We start from the raw sequence: 20372 nt of genomic DNA, 5'->3' as shown, positions 1-20372 counted from the left end.
TCGACGTTTTCCATCAAAAACTTCATGTCTTCCATTTCTTGTCTCTTCGCCCGCTCATTTTTCCCTATTTCTTCTTTTTCTTTATCGAAAGCCAAACGTTCGGAGAAATTTAGATTATATCGATCAAACGACGATGTTATCTTCCGCATTTCGTCAATGTCCACGCTGAAATCAGATGCGCTCAAAGAAGTCTCTTTTCCCTTTCTCTTCGCTTTGTCCCTATCCATTGGGTGTTCAATTTCTTCTAGCTCGAGTTCGTCGTCCTGATTTAAATCTTGACTGACCCGAGCATCGGAGGAGGTTGTGTAACCACTAGAGCCTGTTTTCGTGCGCTTTGATTGTTAGACTCTAAAAATAAAATCTTGCTCGTATTTTTTCCACCTAGGACTTCGGACCAATAATTTCCAACAATCGTGCCACTTGAATGGTTTTCCGACTTCCTCAAGGTAAACGCTTCTTGAAGTATTTCTTCGTCGCCTTGGCCGCTTTTTCGTTGGGTTTTTAGGTTGTTGTACAACCCGTTAATTTTTGAAACCCCTTGCTATTTCTCGAAACTTTGAGTTAAGTTGATGTTTCGTACGGTAGTCGTCACATTTTCCTAGTTCCTCTCGAAATCGTTCTAAAATGCGAAACCAAAAATGTTCTCCCGGTTGTGTGTTTCCCTGAATCGAATCTTCAGAAATATCAACCCAAGCTTTGACCAAAACTAGCTCTTTGTGTGGAACCCATAGTGTCGGCTTTTGTCTTCCCGGTTGTGCGACACCCTCGCGCACTTGTCTTTTCCCTTTACGTCTTTGTGGTGGTGGTGTTGGTTGAGTTTCGGGAACCATGTCTTCTTCTTCCGCGTCATCCGATTCATCGACAAGTTAGTGGTGGTGTTGGGTTTGGGTTTGTGTTTTAGTTTGAGTTTGGGGTTGAGGTTGATTTGGCGATTGTTGATCCGGAAACACAACAAAGTTTGAAAACATTTGTGACGAAACATTTGAAACTTGCATCGGGTAATATTGGTCAATATTTTGGTATTGGAATTGTAGTGGTGATTGAATGGGAGCATCGAGTTGGAGGCGGTAAACTCCTTGCTGGGATTAATCGATAGCAAAAATGTTGCGAGGAGGGATGTTTGTACTCGAACCATGACTTTTTTTTCCGTCGATCGGAACTTGGGGTTTGCTTGTCGGGATTCATTTTTTTTTTGTTGATATAAAGTAGAGAGAATAAAGAATAGTGTGATATGTTTAAGAGTTATGTGTATATATTTATAGTAGTTGTAAAAGGATAAAAATAATAATAATAAATACAAAGTAACCGTTACAGCCACAAAAAAAAATCACTTTTTACCGTTAATCAACGGTATTTAAAAAACAAACAAACAAAAAAAGATAATGGGCCAATCACAACAAGAGAGAGAGAGAGGGAGAGAGAAAGAGAGAGAGGGAGAGGCTCCCCTCTCTGTTTCCCGCACACACCTTCCCCGTGCCGACGGTATGGTGTTCCGTCGGGCGGGAAGGCTCCCACTTCCTTTCCCCGCACCCGCTCCGTCCGGCCAAAGAGCATATCCAATGCAAGCTTCTTTTATTGCTAATTAAAAGGGTGTTTGAGAATACTTTTTAAATGACTTTTGTCTTTTAACTTTTCCACAAAGTTAAAAAGATGTTTGGAAGATGGAAAAGTTCTTTTCAAAATAACTTTTTATAAAGAAGAAAATAATGGGTTTTCAAAAGTCATGAAAGTATAATTTTTGTAACTTTTGAACTTTTAAAGCTAAATCACTCTTAAAAGTCAAAAAAATACTACGAAAACACTTTTTAAAAACAATTTTTGGCTTTTACTTCTTCAAAATAACTTTTACAAAAAGAACTTTTGGGCTTAAAAAAGTAATTTCAAACACCCCATAATATTTACCTTTTTAATATTTACTTTTTCTTTATTAATCACTTAAAACATTTATAACATTTTTTTATATATTTATTTTTATTTACCATTTACTATATATTGAATTATATATATATATATATATATATATATATATATATATATATATATATATATATATATGTTTTGTATAAATATGACCTAGTAATTTTTTTTCATATTTTTTGTAACATTTTAGATATAATGTATATTTAAAGAATACCAAGACCAATTAAATATATGAGTTTTATAGAATATTTTAGATCATAAGCAAATAGATTATTTAATTTTTCTTAAAAAACAACTATTGAAAAATATTAATCATTAGAGATGTCATTTATTTAGAAATTAAAATTAGTGAAATGATAAATTGATCTTTTTTTTTAAAGTTATAACATAGCTAAATCATTGGAGATGCTCTAATAATGTTTAAGTGTTTAAATTCATGAGTTTTTAATATGGGTTTTTGGCCCCCACTACAACTCTCTACTTTTTGCAATGATAATGTGAGAGGGCTCGTCATTTGGACGAAATGCTAAGACAATGAAGTGGTCGCATATCATCTCCTGACCAACTCATAGTTGAACCCCATTACAACTCTCTACTTTTTGCAATGATAATGTGAGAGGGCTCGTCATTTGGACGAAATGCTAAGACAATGAAGTGGTCGCATATCATCTCCTGACCAACTCATAGTTGAACCCCATGGCTTGAACACTGTACCTCCTATATTTAGAGGTGAGTGTCTTACCCGATTGACAACTTGGTATTTGATTTTTCCTTACTTTTATTTAAATTTTATACATGTTTGTTTCATTGTTTGGATTTGTTAAATGTTCTAAAAAATGTGTTGTATTTTTTTGGAGTTACTCTTGGAAAAACAAACATTAACTGTTTTTTGCCTTTTTAGCTTGTTTGTTAGTCTAGATTGGTTTTAAATCATCAATAATTAATTATTTATTACCTCCGTCTCAAATTGACAGTCCATTTTTGACTTTTAAAGTCTTTTTTCTTCAACTTTGACCTTAAATATTTTTCTTTTTGAGATATAATCATTAATGCAAAATATATGAATGGATTGTATTTTAAATGTTTGTTCATTTTTATAAGTTTTATCAAGTAATATATAAGACAAATAAAAATATTTAAGGTCAAAGTTGAAAAAAAAAACCTCAAAATTCAAAAGTGGACTATCAATTTGGGACGGAGGGAATATATAATTTAGTAACATTAAGGTGTTGTTTGTTTTTTCTGAGACAAAATGTCTACAGTCTGCGGACCACATCTGTAGACCTCTGCAGCAGAAGATGTGGATCAAACATCTGCAGTCTGAAAAAAAAAGACTGTTTTTTTTTTTAACATCTGCAGGCTACTAAAATAAACGAAAATCAAAATAAACTGATTTTTTTAAACTACAAAGTGATTTTTTAATATATTTATGACTTTGTTATAAATAATTAACAAATCTGAATCAACTTTTATGTATTATAGTATAAAAAGTGAAAATAAAAATAGTACAAATCAACGTATATATTTGATAAAACCAACAATTTTGGTCGCAAAGTTATCCCTAAAATTTGGAATTAGGAATCAAAGAATTTAATATATAAATGAATGGAAATAACCTTCGATTTTTTTCAATTAAATAAATTAAAAACATATCATAAATATATTTTCTAAGAAATTGATAATGGTTTATTAAATAATGTTTTATAAAATTGGGCACAAAAAATATAAGAATATATTATTATTTTCATATTTATACTTCAACGGCCATTGTTATAAAAAAACTTTTATTTATAAATTTGTCAAAAAATATCATATTTGTATCGTCGAACTTCTTTTTAAATATTGTAACTTTTTTTTTCAATTTATTTACCACTAATAAAGTTTTAATAAATATAAATTCAAAAAAATTAAAATAAATAAAATATTTGTGTTTTTTTAGGCTAGAAGATGTTAGAAGACTCTGGTCCACATCTACGCCAAGAAGAGGGCGCGCACACATTTTTAGGTCTGCAGTCATCAAAAAAACAAAAAGTCTGCGAAGGCTAATGTCTGCGCGTGGTCTGCACCGCGCAGACAGAAGAGGTCATAAAATCTGCGGACAAAAAACAAACATCACCTAACTTTATATAAATAATTCAATTGGTATATAATTATATATAAGAACTACATAAAGAAGAGAATTTTGTTAATGGTCGTAAAATGAGTGATCAAAATGAAACAGAGTACCATATAAACGTGATGTGCTTGGATCTGTGATTATTTAAAAATATAATTATTAAAATTAAAAAATATATAAAAATTGTTTTATATTTAATATATAGTTGCAATTTACAAAATATTGCCCTCCAAGAATTTGTCCGAGATTTTGCATCACATGACTGGAATACCGTTGCGGTTCTCGTTCGGTCTTGTTGATAATCGCCCTCTCTCCGTGGATAGAAATGCATCCGAATCTAAAGCTCAGATTCATCAATCTCTGAAAATCTGCTTGAATTTGATCGATCAACACACACTGAAACAACACGTACTCCAATGGATCCGAACCCCAAAAATTTCCCAATTCTCTCCTACGTCATGAACAGGCTGCCCACCATGAAACGATCTAACATGCAGGAGGGAGACATCGAACAACCGCCGTCGATGCCTCATTTTACTTCCAAATTGACAGATCGTTCGTCCTTCAATCCGCCACCATATTTCGAACTCACTGAACGGATGCCTCACCTAACAGATCCTCGACTCCTGACTTCCATGCGTGCAGCCGTGGCCGATGTTTCTCAGACACGATCGCTACTCAAGACCCTTGGTGAGCGTCCTGATCATGAAGCTGTGGACATGGCGAAGGCCAGGCTTGCAGAGATTGATTCGACGTTGTCGAACGACCTCGACGAGATCACTTTATCAGATAAGGTCGACCCGGAGGAGGACAAACGGAAGAAGGCAATCGAGAGGGAGAGACAGATGCACAAAACTCTGATCTCGCTGGATCAAATGCATGAATCGTATGATAAAATGTTGAGCGAGGCGGAGAAGAGACTTGAGAAGATTTATGAGTCGGTTAAGGAGGGAAAAAACCCGCTTCCGAGTGGTGATGAAGGAAGCTCCGCCGTCGCGGAGGAGTTGACGGAGGAAGTTGTTGCAATTCTGACAGATGCATTGTCCAACGGTGCTCAAAGGATTGATTTATCAGAGAGACGATTGCCGTTTCTGCCTGAAGCCTTTGGAAAGATTCATACATTGGTTCACCTTAACCTATCCTCCAATCAGCTTGAGGTTTGCCGTCTATGATTATATTTATCCTCTGATATTCTTATTATCCAAATATATTGGTTAATTTAATCTTCTTCATTCAATCATTTTCAGATCTTAATTTCATGTATGACCACAGCCTGTAGAAGAACAGAAATCTAGGACCAAAATTTTGGAATTTGCACAATAACTCTCTAACTTATGGTTTGATAATAAGATTTTTAAATATTTAGCCCTCCCCTAACTGCAACACATGTATTGAGTTTGAGAAATCTAACGAATCGATGGACCTTATCCTGCTGTTTCTTTCTGCCATTGATGAACCTTGATGCATTGGAACAGGTGATTCCCGATTCCGTTGCTGGACTTGAGAACCTTGAGGAGCTTAATGTTTCTTCCAATATTTTGACGTCTCTACCAGATTCCATCGGCTGTTTGCACAAGTTGAAGATCCTTGATGTCTCTAGCAACAAACTTGATTCCTTACCAGACAGCATTTGTCACTGCAGGTATACATTTTCTGCTTAATTCTTTTTCTTTTTCTTAGCAGAAAGAAGAATCAAGTGATAACGAAAATCTCTCTTGCATTGCATGTTCTAATTAGGTCACTGGAAGAATTTGATGGCAGTTTCAACAAGCTAACATATCTACCCACAAAGATGGGGTATGAACTCTTAAAGCTAAAGAAGCTCGCAATCGCTCTTAACAAGGTACGAAACTTCCCTACCTCTATCGGCGACATGAAATCTCTTCGGTACCTCGACGCCCACTTCAACGAGCTCCGAGGCCTCCCAGATTCCATCGGAAAGTTATCAAATCTGGAGGTACTTAACCTGGGAAGCAATTTCAGCGATCTACAAGAACTCCCGGACACAATCGGCGATCTAACCAGTCTGAGAGAACTCGACGTCAGCAACAATCAACTCCAGGAGCTTCCGTTGACCTTCGGCCGCCTTGACAAGCTGATCAAACTCAACGTCGAACAGAATCCGCTGGTGGTTCCTCCGAAAGAAGTCGTGCAGAAGGGGATCCAAGCTGTGAAGGTGTACATGGCTCAGAGGTGGTTCGATGTGTTGGTGGAGGAGGAGGAGAAGAATCGACGGGAAGCGGAGGCGTTGGCTCAGGCGAGTTGGTTGTCTCGTAGTAAGTCGTATTTGACAGGTGCCGTCGTTGGTGCTGCTGGGACGGTTTCTTTGTATCTGGGAGCCGGAGATAGCGAAGATCCTTATCTTGAAGAGGCACGATGATGAGTGTCGTTTATTTGCTAATCAAGTAATCCAGGTTTGGTTCTTATTTTGGGTCAAAATTAATACGTGGATAAAGTTTTTTTGAAGGCAAGAAAATAAACTACAAATAATGGGTTCATGTAGCCTCGTTTTGGGCTTGTTTTGTTGGGTTAGCAGAATAATTGGATTGGCATGTAATGTGCTGAACTTGATTCTATCACAATAAGTTCTTTCAATTTTATTTTTATTAATGAATTATTTTATTTTGTAAGTTTTTTTTGTTCTATTTGAGTAGGATAACTATTTATTTATACGTTTGTGATCATATGTTTAGGGTGGTTTTATTCTCGTTGGGTGTTCGGATTTGTGTTTGAATAAGATTATGTTGAATAATCGGGTATATCATAGTTATTTGTTATATAGGAAAATAGAACTATAGTCCTACAATATTTCCGGAACTGATATAATTAATGTTTAAACTATTTTTCTTGTTTTAGGGGGCATTAGATGGATTTTGTCAGGTCTAAATAGTCACTTTGGACAAAATGAATGAGTAAACATGTTACCCCCTGTCATATTACTAAATTAATATGTCATGTTGACAACACTGATAGGTTTTGGGCACTATAACATCCCTATGATGCACATACAACTCTAATGCTTTGGATCAAAGTTTTCTCAAGTTATACATGCAATTTCATTTTATCCAAAGCATGTACCCTAGCTAACATGCAATTAGAGATATACAACATAAAAACTAGTTAGATTAATACCTCTTTATTGTAGCTTGTAGTTATTGACTTTTCAAGAGCTTAGTACTTCAAGTGTGATACCTATAATGTGTTACAAACACCAAAATCAAAAGGGGGCTTATGAGAGAGAGGTTAGGAAGCACAAAATCGGCTAGGGTTCCACTTTTTTATGAGATAGGTCGATTTTGGGAAGCTAGGGGTTATATTTATAATGTGGAATTCCTAGGATTTCTTACATGTAAACCCTAATTCACCATGACTCTGCATATTTCATAGGCCCTTTGGACTAAACCATCATGGACTCTCATATAGGTTTAGTCAATCCCTAATCAACATGGATCATTAGCCCAAACTATAAGTATTACCGATTTACCTAATTAGTCCCTGCAAATTTAATCATTCTCTTTTGAAAACTAAATTAATTTCAAATTAATTCTTGATCAATACTAATTAAATAATATGATTTCTCAATTAATATATTATTCATATAATATATTAATAACTTAAAAATAACCTCTTTCTTAATTATCCATCCTGTCAAATTGCTTCGGTGAAGGCAACCCAAAAGGATCATGCTACTATCGGGTCAAGTACATACCCATTATAGTTATGGGCTTAGACACATAATCCAACAGTCTTCCATTTGGATAAGTCTAATAACTATAACTACCAATGTAACATCAAAATCCGATTAGCAATCGTAGCTCTCAAAAACCGATGTCAAACTCTGATCAAATCAATGACGCGCTCTTTAGATAAAGGATCATATAACCCTCTGTTCTTCAAGATATCGTGTGGGCAAAGACATGGAATAAAGTCATACTCATTGTCCAACAGTCTGTTTCCCGATTTCTGATTAGTTTGATATATAACTTAATTGGACACATTAATTGAGTCCTGACCGGGCCTGACACATAAGTCAAAATAAAAACTTCAAGGGGCCCAAGATATCACTTTTAATCCTCTTAGATAAAAGGAACAGATAAACTTCGACTTATATGCTTGTACTAATTACTTGTTAAATTATACACACCAACACGTTTTATAACATCAAGTTACTGATGCGTTTTCGTGCTATCAATGCACAACCAACTCGTAATCAACAACTCATATATCTTGGTTTGAAGACTATACGATATTATCGTCTCAAAATCACTCGTGATAGATTCCATGAAGTGATTCATGTGAGCGTGGGTTTAATCCAATACTCAAATCTTATTTCAGAAGCACTCATGAACGTTGTAGCAAACCTTTGTTATTAGTGTTACATCCCAAGTCCAGGTATATCTTGTAAAACCTTGATCTTTGAGCTCTTGTCCATTTTGGCCCATATTAGAGAAAAGGTGGTAAACGAGTACGCGGGGCGTACAAGAGTGTACGCTCAGCATACTCGAATGTGTGCATGTGACGTGGAGGCCACCTAGTATGCTGGGCGTACTAGGCCCAGAATGAAACCTTAATTGTTAGTAAGCTCCCTATTTAAAGGACGTGGTGGCCTCATTCCTGGCCACCATTCCCAGTCACCAAACCCTCCTAACCTTAAATCTTCGCCCTTATAACTGAAGAGTACATTTGGGAGCTTGTGAGTGTAATGTTGTGTCCTTGAAGTAGAGAAGAAGCTTGGAGAAGAAGGAGTGAGAGCCCCATGAGTTTGGATCTGAGCTTAGCTGTGTGGAAAGCTTCATAAAAAGGTATAAAGCTTAAAGCTTTCTCATTCTATGATTTGGTTCGTTTATATGGAGTATTTTAGGGTTTTGGTCCAAAAAGATGGAGACTTTATGAGATAATGAACTCCAGAGACCTTGATCTACCACTTTTCAGTGTATTGTGTGAAGTAGAGTCATAAAAATCCAATCTTGGACGTTAGGAGTGAGCCATGCATGAGTTATGAGCTTCATAAGGAAAGGGGATGAGTGTTTTGAGTGTTTGTGACCTAATCAGCCATGTAAAGGATTAAAGTCGCCGACTTTATGGATTAAGAGACATTAGGGTAGGCCTGTCGAAAAAACCTGAAACCCGTTCTACCCACCCGACCCGTTCCGAATTCGGGTAGAACGGGTAACATGTATGAACATTCAGGTAATAGGTTAACCCGATAATAATATAGGTCGGGTTTTAGGTATGAATATTTATTTTCGGGTATACCCGAATTCGTTTTTAGATAATACCAAATATACAATGCAGTCACGTACGCACACTTCAAATAAAACAAAACCCTTTGTTTCCTTCTTATGAACGACGACTCGACAGTCGACGCAAACTTACAAAGGGAATACGACGCTGAAGAAAAAGAAAAACTTCGAGCTTTTATTAAAAAAACATTGGTAGAATTTGTTTGACCAACGATACCTGGACTTCTACACAACAATCAAGTTATATGTGTCTCACCACCCACTTTGTAGACACTGAATGGAAATTGAAAAAAAAAGTGTTTAGTTTTTGTCCTCAAGAGAGTCATCGTAGGGTTAATATTGGATTAGTGGTTGAGAAATGTTTAATAGATTGGGGAATAAAAAATGTTTTCATAATTTCCGTTGACAACGCAAGTGCTAATGACATGGCAATCGAGTATATATGTACTTGTTAATTGTATGGAGTATTTTCCTACCCAATTCTTTATTAAACCAACATGTAAAAAAATTATCAATAAGTGTCATTTAAGAAATTTTCGGGTCTACCCGATAATTACCCAACCCGACCTCAAACCTGAATTCACGAAACTCGAAAACCCGAATTACAATATAGGTCGGGTATCGGGTATTATTTTCTTAAGAAAATACCCGTTCTACCCGAAACCCGAAAATTTTACCCGTTCGACACCCCTACATTAGGGAGTCCAGATCCAAGATATGAGCCTATGTCTTACTGGTTAAGACCAAAATGTGAGGAGAGTGAAACTGGGGTGTACGTTGGGCGTAATCCCAGTACGCGCAGCGTAGGGGTCGAGCATCCCCGATGCCTGCATGGCAGCCGAGTATGCCCAGCGTAGAGAGTTGGTACGCGCAACGTACTCCTGGGCGTTGACTTTCGGTTGACTTTTAGGGTTTGGTCAACATGTGGTCTATTAATCCCATGGAGTGGTAAAATGGTCGTTTACCCATCTGTGAGTGCATGGAGGGGTTAGTCTAGCCTTGTGAGAGCCGTTATTAATTAGAAATAATTATTGTGTGTGTTAGGCGGAGGCTAGACCGGTGATTCGATTTCGAGATTATTCGAGTTTTTCGAGGTGAGTCTTCTCATTATACTCTACCTAGAGTGGTAACTATGTCTGACCAGAGGGTCTTATGTGCTTGTTGATTTATGTCTTTTGTGTGATATGTACTGTATGTTATATTATGTGTTAATTAGACCGGACCGGAGGGTCCAACGAACTATGAGACCAGAGGGTTCTCAACCAGACCGGACCAGAGGGTCCAACGAGCCGTGGGACTGGAGGGTCCCACTGAGACACATTGACCGGAGGGTCTTACTGAGCTATAGCCTCGAGTGGCTAATGATATGTGCGTGGTATTTTGGGGAACTCACTAAGCTTCGTGCTTACCGTGTTATGTGTTATATGTTTTAGGTACTTCCGAGGATCGCGGGAATGCACCGACTTGATTGTACACACACCCACACCTGAGCTGGAGTTATGTTTATTGTGGATCCTGGATTTATGAAAAACTAATTTGAAATATGTTTTGACATTAGTACTTAATGTTTTACGATATGTAATTTATCGTGTTTTGAAAATGAAAAAAACCGGTTGAAATTTTTATGCCATTACAAGTTGGTATCAGAGCCTTGGTTTGAGGGATTCGGATGCACCTTCGGGTATGTCTGGACTCAAACTGAGGATTTGAGGAAAAGAATTTTTCAAAAGAAACGATTTTTCTAAAAACGAGTAAGAGTTTCTAAAAGAAAAACAAGAATAGCAGTGTGTACAATCAGCCAGAGCTCAGACGGTGATTTCCCACAATACCATTATTTCTGTGTTATGAGATATTTATGAGATATTATGCGATATGTTATGCATGCTAGAGAGTAGGCTAGGTATTTCATAATTTAGGACTAGAGTGGCCTAATTTGTGATGCCTTAGCCTAGCAATTACTGCTACTAGTGAGTTGCTTGAGTGCGAGTATGTAGCAGAGATGAGCTTATGAGGGGTCTTCTATGAGAGTAGTCGATGTTAGACAAGATATAAAGTACTTGTGACGAAGGATCCTAGGAGGGAGACTTGGGAGGAGCACAAATGCGGTGTGGAAGGTAGTATTGGGCCCGTACTACTGGAAACACCTGATCGGTGAGCAGTCCAAGTAAGAATCCTTAGGATGTTAAGGAACAAGTAGGGGTGGGTGATCGAGTGTGAGTAATCTCGATCGAGTCTCTGACTATTTTGTGTTGTGTTTCAGAGACATCATGGTGAGTACGCGCCACAACCCGGAGAGCAGTGGGGTCCGCGATGAGTAGATTCGTAGGATGATTCATGATGAGGTGGCCGCAGCTATCCGATGGGCTATCCCAGAGATGTTCGGGTCTATTAAGACCACATTGATTGAGACGTTTGATGAGCGATACGCTGCTGTTACTGAGGTGGCTGCTGCAGTAGCCACCGCAGCTGTCGCTGCTGCCAAGCCACATGGGGGTGACTCGTTGCTGTACCAAGAGTTCAGCAACACGAAGCCACCAGAGTTTGATGTGACGGAGGATCCGATTGCCGCGATGAGATGGTTCTCTGACATCGAGGGGTGTTTCTATACTTGTTCCTGTCCGGAACATTTGAGGGTACGGTTCGCGCTGAACCAGCTTTGCTTGGGGGGGGGGGGGGGAAGGACTGGTGGAAGTTTGTGACAGCCAACTTTACTCCTGCAGTATCTTGGGAGAGGTTTACTACTATGTTTCGAGATGAGTATGTTCCTCCAGTAAAGAGGGAACGATTGGACCAGGAGTTCTTGTCCCTCAAGCAGCAGATAGAGTCTGTGACAGTGATTACGAGAATGTTTCATGAGAGGGCGTTGTTTTGCCCTGAGCACGTGTCTACCGAGCAAACATGGATGAGTCGATATTTGAGCATTCTGAGGAGGGATATTCGTGAGTTCGTGGCGAACTCGTCATACCGGACATTTGCTGAGCTCCAGGAAAATGCCCGGAAGAGGGAGATTGAGATAGAGACTCAGGCTAAGGAGGAGGCGGAGTCTCAGGGGGGATTGGCGGTCGGCACAGTCTCAGCCGGCAGCCAAGTGGGCAAAGCCCGCTGATTCGAGATCCGGGGGCCAGAACGGCCGCACTTGTGGGAAGTGCGGCAAGATTCATGCTGGGGTTTGCAGAGCAGGAGTGTGCTACAAGTGTGGCAAGGAGGGGCATATCACGAGGGAGTGCCCTAAGGGGTTTGCAGTTTGCTTCCACTGCAACCAGACTGGTCATCGGAAGGCCGAGTGCCCACAACTGCTTCCGGGATCAGTGCAGGGATCTGCACCTGCTGCTATTCGAGCTACTGAGAGTCGGCCAGCAAAGGCCAAGGCACCGAAGGCTCGCGGGAGAGCCTTTCAGCTGACAACGAAGGAGGTCCGCGCAGCACTTGACGTTGTGGCTAGTATGTGATCTTTTACTTATTCTATTGTTTAGTATATGGTGCTTATTTTGTGATATGCATAGGTACTTTTCTTGTGAGTTCTGTACCTGCCTTGGTGTTGTTTGACTCGGGTGCGAGTCGATCCTTCGTATCATTAGCATTTAGTCGTCACATCAGTATCCAACGATTTGAGTGGTGTAAGGTGATCTCGTTTAAGGTTTTATGCTTATGTGGAGAGCGAAGCATGGTAGAATCCCATCAGCAGTAGCACTAAAACTGAGGGGTGTTACAGTTCCATCGATTATGTGTTGCTCATGTAATCTTAAGAAGGAGTCGAGTGATCACATTTTACTCATATGCCCATTGACGAAAGCTGTTATGGACTCGATATTTTTTTGGTGTGAAATCTCCTATGATGGCTTTGATTCGGTGAAGGATATGTTACTTTTCATATCACGATGGTCTAAATGCAAAAAGAAAAGAAAACTGCTAAATGTGATCTTATGTGGAGTATTGTGGTGTATACGAAATGATAGAAATAAAAGGTTTTAAAAAACATTCCCTTTGTACCGGCGAATACAGTGGAAATGATAAATTGATAACTTTCATTTGGTGCAAACATAGAAGACTACTCAAGAACATGAAAGTATATAATCTAGGTCATTTTCTTTGTTTGTAATTTTTCTTGTGTTTTCATGTGTTTTCCTTTCCCGTTTTGTACTATTTCCTCGCGTGAGTTCTTAATATATTTCCCATTTTGAAAAAAAAAAGTGTTTTATCTAACTCATGAATTGAGAACCCAAGATCTCCATGAATCACATGTAAGTTCATGGAAAAAAAAAGATGCATCTATAAACAAGACCAAGTTAACAATAGCTATAATTATTTGATGTTTAAAATTTCATTTTTCGACTACTGAAAAAATTATAAAGTCTTATTTATAATTGTTATCATTAATTTGATTAAAATTTGTGACATGTTCTTAAAAAAGAAATTATAGACAAACAAAATTTAAAAAAATGTATTCTAAAAATATGATCTTGGAATAACTATCCTACAATCATTTGAAAAGATTCAGCTTGATTCTATGCGTTTATTAATTAATAATCAAGTACCTTATTTATGATTGATAATTGTATCCAAACAAATCATACATAATTTTAGCTTGATTCTCGATTGTGAGAACTATTGTTGATACATCATTTATTTCTTTCTATTATATAATTATATACGTATATATCATTTTTTTTTTAATAAATGGCCAATTTGATTAAAAAACCAAATAATCACGGAAAAGAAAATTTCCGGAATTTTTCGAACAAACCAAAGAGGAAAATCACGGGATGCAAAGCCTAACGACGTCGTTCGCAACGTTAAAAACAAAAGGACGTCGCCGGTCGATGACGTCATGTATCTCCGTCAACGCACGTGAAAGTATTATCTCCTTACCCTTAAATTGTACTTATTGTGTATATATGCTTGTCGTTTTTCCATTTGTTTTAATTTAATAATATTATTTTATAAAACCAAAGTAAAATAATTTGACAGTGGTCAAAGATGGCAAACTTTATATTAAGAAACTTTAAAAAAACAATATCTACATGTAATTATATTATAATCCTCATATTATTATATTAATAAAATTGGTGTTCTTATAGTCTCACCCCACAGGTCCAATTTGATTCCAATACATCAACAACAACCAATCCATTTGATTCCTAATCCACACCACCGTCTCCACCCAAAACCACCGCCGAGGAGTACAATGATCACTAGACCAGCTATCACCGGAGCCGCCGCATCATGCTTGTTCTTTCTGCTTTCTTTATTGTACATCCTTTTCTCTCACACCGACCACAGTGGTTCAAGGTGGCCGTTTTTTTACATTCCGGTTGTGGGTGTTCTGATGGTGGGCGGATTCTTGGTGGTTATGGCGAGAGCCACCATGGTGACGTTGATAACAGTGTTTGTGATGTTGAGTTGCGTAGGGAAACGGCGTCGTGTGCTTGTGTTGGAAGGGAAGAAGATTAGTAGTGAAGTCGTAATGCATTTGTTTAAGGTTGTGATTAAAGAGAGAAGCTTTGTGGCTATTGCTTGTGCTGTGTTTTGCACTACGATGGCCATGGTTTTGGTTTGACAAAATTAATCTTATCATGTTTCACTTGTATATAACATTTTGTTTTTTAATATATTATTTGAAACATAAAATTTTGATTTAGATAGTATGTTTTTATTTTTCTCAATTGTGTTTTTAGCTTATTTTCCAGGTTTTTTTTAGCTTGTAAGCTTATATTTTGGGCTTGTGAAAAAATTTGTGTTTTGGTTAGCTTATTAGCTTAATCTATTGAGTTTATTTTATCTAAAAATAAACCAATTTTCATAAGCTATTTCAATTCATCTTTTTTTAAAGCATGAGCTTATTTATATATATTTACGTATTTACCCTTATTCTTCTTTCCAAAAACACCATAACTCTCTTCCCCAATTGTGTAATGTAAATATATCCATTTTAGTTATTTTATAAAAAATAAACTAACCAAAACATTATTTTGAAGAGTGCTTATTAGCTTATAAGTCATAAGTTAATCCAAACACTTTTCTACTTTATAAGCTAATAAGCTGATTAGTTATTAAGCTATTAAGTTTATAAGCTTAAACCCAAAAAAAAAAATAAGCTTACAAAAACAACCTCTAAATCACTAAGTTTATAATTTTATTATAAATTTAACCAACTGGTTTCAAGTATTTTATGTTTCTCACAAGTTGAGTAGACAACAAACCGATATTGTTTCCACATATTAGCACGGGTAACAAACATTTATGTTAAATTGAACCTTTACATAGATCTATATTCATTTTCTCGTTTTTTTTTTCTTTTTCTCTTAGAAAATCAGGATTTTGTTTAATGGCTTCTCATGATGGCTCAAATGGTTTTTTGGTTTTTCATTATAGAGTGGTGTAAACAAGACAATGACTATCCACGATTACATCTCCTAAATGAAACTTTCTTTGTTTTGCTTACGCCACTCTAACCATGGGAAACTTATGTACAAAATTGTGATCTTCTAAGAAAACAAAAGAATAAAAAATAAGAGAAAATGAGTACAAATCTACGTTAGTGTTCAGTTTAACCAAAATGTTTGCTATTGTTAGGGGTGAGCATAGATCGTTTTGTATCTGTCTGTTAGGGGTGAGCATAGATCGTTTTGGATCTGTTTTAAGTAAAACTGAACCCAAACTAATAAGTTCAGTTTTGGGTTTTGAAACCCATTGCATTTGGTTTTCTGTTTCGTAGGTCGGTTTTTCAGGTTCAACCTAAGTTGCTGGATTTTGGATTTTAACCCATTTCCAGGAATTCTAAATAAAATGGTACAAATCCAACAAAATTTAATACCAAATAAAAACACTAAAATCAACCAACTAGTTTAAAGAGAAACTAAGAAATATTAAAAGCCAACTAGTTTAAAGAAACTAAAAAAAAAAAATTTAAGTTAAAACTAGTTGATGGGTTTTAGGTTTAAATCCATGGGTTTTTATCTGTTTCTGTTCGGTTTTAAACCCATTTGGTTGGTTCGGTTTTAACGTGAAAACCGAACCCAAACCGAATTTTTCGGTTTTGAAAAATCTAAACCCAAAATCGACAGTTTAGGTTCAGTTTCAGTTTTGCTCATCCCTCTACCAACTACGATGATGTGAAAGCTATATCACCTTTTTGCCTAGTCAGAAACATAAAACACCTAAAGCGAGAACAGGTTGATTGGTTGAATTTACAACAAAATTATAAACTTAATAACTTAATTAAGAAAAATGAAAACACAACGCCAAAATAGAAATTTATGTAAAATTTAGTGTCGTTTATGCAATTTACGAATAAAAAAACACGAGATACAAAAATGTGTAAATCGAATTCTTCCTTCCTAAACGTTCCAACACAAATAAAATGATTAAAATGATATAACACCCGTTTGTGCCAATACATAAAAGGGTATACAACTAATTAACTTATGTACAAAAAAAGTATATACTTCCAAAAACATATTTAAAAAACCTTTATGAAATTCAAAACAACTACACACACACACACGTATACCATATATAATCCTATAAAACTGGTTATAAACTGACCTTATCGTTTCCCAAAACTACAGCTATGCCACTGGTACAATCCTTCAACTTTTGACAAATGGCAACTCCTACATCTCGGGCTCAGGCTCGGGCTCATGATTGGGCTCGGGCTCGGGCTCCTCGCAGATTTCAAATTTACAAATATTCGCAACTTCTTGACGGGTTTCGGGCCTAAGTTTCTTCAAAATATCCGACACCACCAACTCATGTTTCTTTCTAAGTTCATCCACTTCCTTTTGTTGCTCATCCAACAAATGTTCAAGTTTCTCAACAATTGTATCAACATTGTCGTCATCATCATCATCATCATATTCATCATCATCATCATCTTTATCTTCTTCTTCTTCTTCTGTTTTGCCATCATTACTTACTGGTTCAGAAGCGTTTGAATCTCTTGGTCTGAGTGGAGAGAAACAGCCTTTTGGTGAATCACTCCAATATCTTCTACCCGAAGGCAATCTTTCAAGAGCTAAAGTCCCAGGTGAAGTAGAAGATTTGATTGTTATAGGGGATTGGGATTGGGATTGGTTTTGAACTTCGGAATTGGAATTGGAATCGGAATCGGCATCATCTTGATCATCATCGTAATCTCTTGGAGCCCAATCGGGAATACAAGAACGAATTTCTGCATCGATCATTTCAGCAATTGTGGAAACATCTTGATCTGTTAAATCCAATTCTTCCACCATTTCACTAGCAACAGCAATTGATGTATCGTTATCCGTGTCAAACGGGAAATGAATATTCCGAACATTCCCTGCCCCCACACTCAAAATTTTAAATTTAATTCAAGAAAAAAAATCGATTAAAAAAAAAAAACCAACCTGTTGTATCTTCTATTCGTAGCTTTAGGAATACGGTATTCAGGTCTTTCATTTGACCTTTGACTGTGAAATCTCTAGCAATATCGGGCGGATTGGAATTGGGATTGGAACCGGAACCGGGACCAGAATTGGAATTGGATTGACCTGGTCTATTCATGCCATCATGCTCATCGCGTAGAAACGGATCCATGAGCAATTCCTTGGCTGATAACCTATCGGATTGTTTAGCAATACATTTCTCTATAAATGATTTGACTTCAGGATCTTTGACTTTTGCTAATGAAGCCGGTTTTATACCCTAACAAGATTCATAAGAAAAAAGTAAAGGGTATAGATGTAAATTGTGGAGAGAGTATGGAAATGAAAGAGCAGGGGGTCATGACTCATGAATTACTTACTGATGTCACTTTCTTATATATCTGAGCAGCATTAGCACATTCACAATAAGGATATTCAAATGTCACTAATTCAAGTAAGCACATTCCGAATGCATAAATATCTACAAGTTCATTGTATTCCTCCTCATAAAGCTCTGGTGCCATGAATTCCGGAGTACCTAAACACATCAAATTTAGAAAATCAAAAATAAAAAAAAAAGTCAAAAGGAAAAAGGTGTGGACTTGGATTTGGACTTGGACTTACCAATGACACTGTGAGCAGAACGAGCTTGGCGAAGAATGGCAGCAAGTCCAAGGTCTCCAATTTTGACCTCTCCTTGATTCCCATTGACAAAAATGTTGTCGCATTTAAGATCACGATGTATAACAGGAGGATCATGACTATGAAGATACAAAAGTCCTTCTAATATTTGTTTAGACCATTTCTTTAATGCTCTCAGATCTACATGCTTATGTTTCTTGCGATACCTATATACCAATTTCAATTATGTGCCTATCATCATTTAGAATATGTATCTACAGTCTTAATGTTAAAAAACGTACTGTCTTAATGTTCCAGATGTGAAAATCTCGGTGATGAAGTTGATGTGCTCATGTGTTGTATCAACCCAAGAATTGTAGAATTTGATGATGTTTTTGTGCTTGAGTGTCTTGAGCAAATGAACTTCTGAGTATAGCCGCTCTAGCTCTTCGGGGTTTCTTAAGAAATCAGAAACCCTAATTTGATTCCAGGCTACTTCAATTCCTTCCAATTCGTCAAATGCTTTGTAGCTAAATTTCCAGTAGTGATCAAGGAATCAAATAAAGCTCCAATAAACAAGAACATGTTTGTATTATTGATTATTCTACACAATAATTTCAGTGTCGGATATAGTAATTTGTAATTGCAAATTTGATATCAAAAGGTTCAATCTTGATGCGAATCCATGTCATATATGAAGGTGGAATGTGACATCAAATGTCAAAGGCAGCATTTTTTTTCATCGTTATGACTCTTAAAGAAATGAGTATAGAATAACAATGCAAATGGAGGATACACTCTTTTGAAAGCCCCCTTTCCCAGCACTTCTTTATACTGCCAGTTATCCCAATATCACAATCAGATTAAAAACAAATCAAAATCTTAACATATAATAGTCAAATGAAATTAAGGAATTAAGAAATTAAGCGTACTAACCCGACCATAACGACCGGATGGATCGATCTCAACGAACTCAGTATCGGAATCGTCCGGTTCATGGTCTGACATCGACGATTCCAATGGCATTTCTGTATGTTTTTCCTTCGTAAAACCCTAACTCTTTGCGAACAAAAAAACAGATCAACTTCTAAATTCACGTAAATTCAACAAAAAAACTCACAAACAATCGTCATTTCTGACCGGAAAATCCTGCCGCCGGCAACCCAATCATGAACTGAGGATTCCCAATATTGATGTACTTCTATGAATTTTAGGGATAAATTTGAAGAATTTGAATACGCGAATATGAAGAAAGAGCCGTGAGAGATCTAGAAGAAGCTTCAGGAATTCCGCTTAGTAAATTGTTCTGTTTTTTGTTCAGATCAAATCTAATAAAAAAAAAGTTTGAATTTGGAAGCATTATGGAAAGTCAATTGGGGGAATTTACACATCAAAGATTACGAATGAATTACAAGAAATACCCCTGAATTGTGTCTCAATAGGCATATTTCTTCTATTTAGAAAAATACTTGCTTTTTGGTTATTGTGTATGTATTTTAGGGATGAGCATCATGTTGGATATTGGATTTAGAACCGAAACCAGAAAACCAAAATAATGAAACAAAAATTTAACCAATCTAAAATTGTTTGGTCCGAAACCGGACAACATAGTTAATACATAATTTGGTTTGATTTAATCAAAAGAATCCATATATGATATAACATTATGTGGATGCTTAGATGGAATGGAAGGGACAGGGTGCCTTTATCTATAGGCGCCGAAGGCCTAACCCTACCTTTTAGACATTGTTATGGGAATAAATTAATAAATAGACATGTTGATGTTTAGTACAACGTTTTTCAAGTTTGAAAGACAGCTAATATCACTAAATAGCAAACAAGTTTTCAGATTGTTTCATATGGGTACCTTAAACCTTTTTTCAAGATGTTTTATCACTGAAGTTCCATTTATGTAAAGAAAAATGTATATCGTAACTTGTTTACTTATTGGACTATTGCTTTAACAATGACAAGATGATGATATGGTAACGACATGACAATGTTCTAAAATAATTTTATCAACAAAATATTCAACTTTCGGTCTTATTTTAAATATATTTGGAACCATATATGAAACCAAAAAAC

At 36.5% G+C, this 20372-nt stretch overlaps 3 protein-coding genes and 1 long non-coding RNA gene across 4 annotated transcripts; 2 read left to right on the top strand and 2 right to left on the bottom strand.

Annotated features, from left to right (window-relative positions):
* The first annotated feature begins 4452 nt into the window (after positions 1-4452).
* On the top strand, positions 4453-6666 carry LOC145052299 (plant intracellular Ras-group-related LRR protein 9-like). The gene is made up of 3 exons (XM_079000102.1): positions 4453-5193; positions 5512-5678; positions 5774-6666. Exons 1-3 carry the CDS (start codon positions 4453-4455, stop codon positions 6414-6416), a joined length of 1551 nt encoding a protein of 516 aa, XP_078856228.1. The 3' UTR covers positions 6417-6666.
* On the bottom strand, positions 5329-6036 carry LOC145052300 (uncharacterized). Its single transcript, XR_013684042.1, has 2 exons — positions 5897-6036; positions 5329-5672 (listed from the first exon to the last, which is right to left on the bottom strand). It is a non-coding gene; the product is annotated as an uncharacterized LOC145052300 (long non-coding RNA).
* Positions 6667-14464: 7798 nt separating the features above from the next.
* LOC145049418 (uncharacterized) lies at positions 14465-14836 on the top strand. Its single transcript, XM_078997831.1, has one exon. The coding sequence runs from the start codon at positions 14465-14467 to the stop codon at positions 14834-14836; it is 372 nt and encodes a 123-aa protein (XP_078853957.1).
* Positions 14837-16597: 1761 nt separating this feature from the next.
* WNK3 (WNK family serine/threonine-protein kinase 3) lies at positions 16598-19623 on the bottom strand. The gene is made up of 8 exons (XM_079000101.1): positions 19428-19623; positions 19224-19346; positions 19084-19121; positions 18590-18817; positions 18291-18514; positions 18047-18204; positions 17649-17946; positions 16598-17581 (listed from the first exon to the last, which is right to left on the bottom strand). The coding sequence occupies exons 2-8, from the start codon at positions 19311-19313 to the stop codon at positions 16893-16895; spliced, it is 1725 nt and encodes a 574-aa protein (XP_078856227.1). The 5' UTR covers positions 19314-19346; positions 19428-19623; the 3' UTR covers positions 16598-16892.
* Between the last annotated feature and the right edge of the window lie 749 nt (positions 19624-20372).

Source organism: Lactuca serriola, chromosome 5, assembly GCF_051521515.1.
Source record: "Lactuca serriola cultivar US96UC23 chromosome 5, Lser_US96UC23_V15, whole genome shotgun sequence".
NCBI classification, from domain to species: domain Eukaryota; kingdom Viridiplantae; phylum Streptophyta; class Magnoliopsida; order Asterales; family Asteraceae; genus Lactuca; species Lactuca serriola.
The sequence above is the reverse complement of the archived record's forward strand: the minus strand, read 5'-3'. Positions and strand labels throughout refer to the sequence as shown.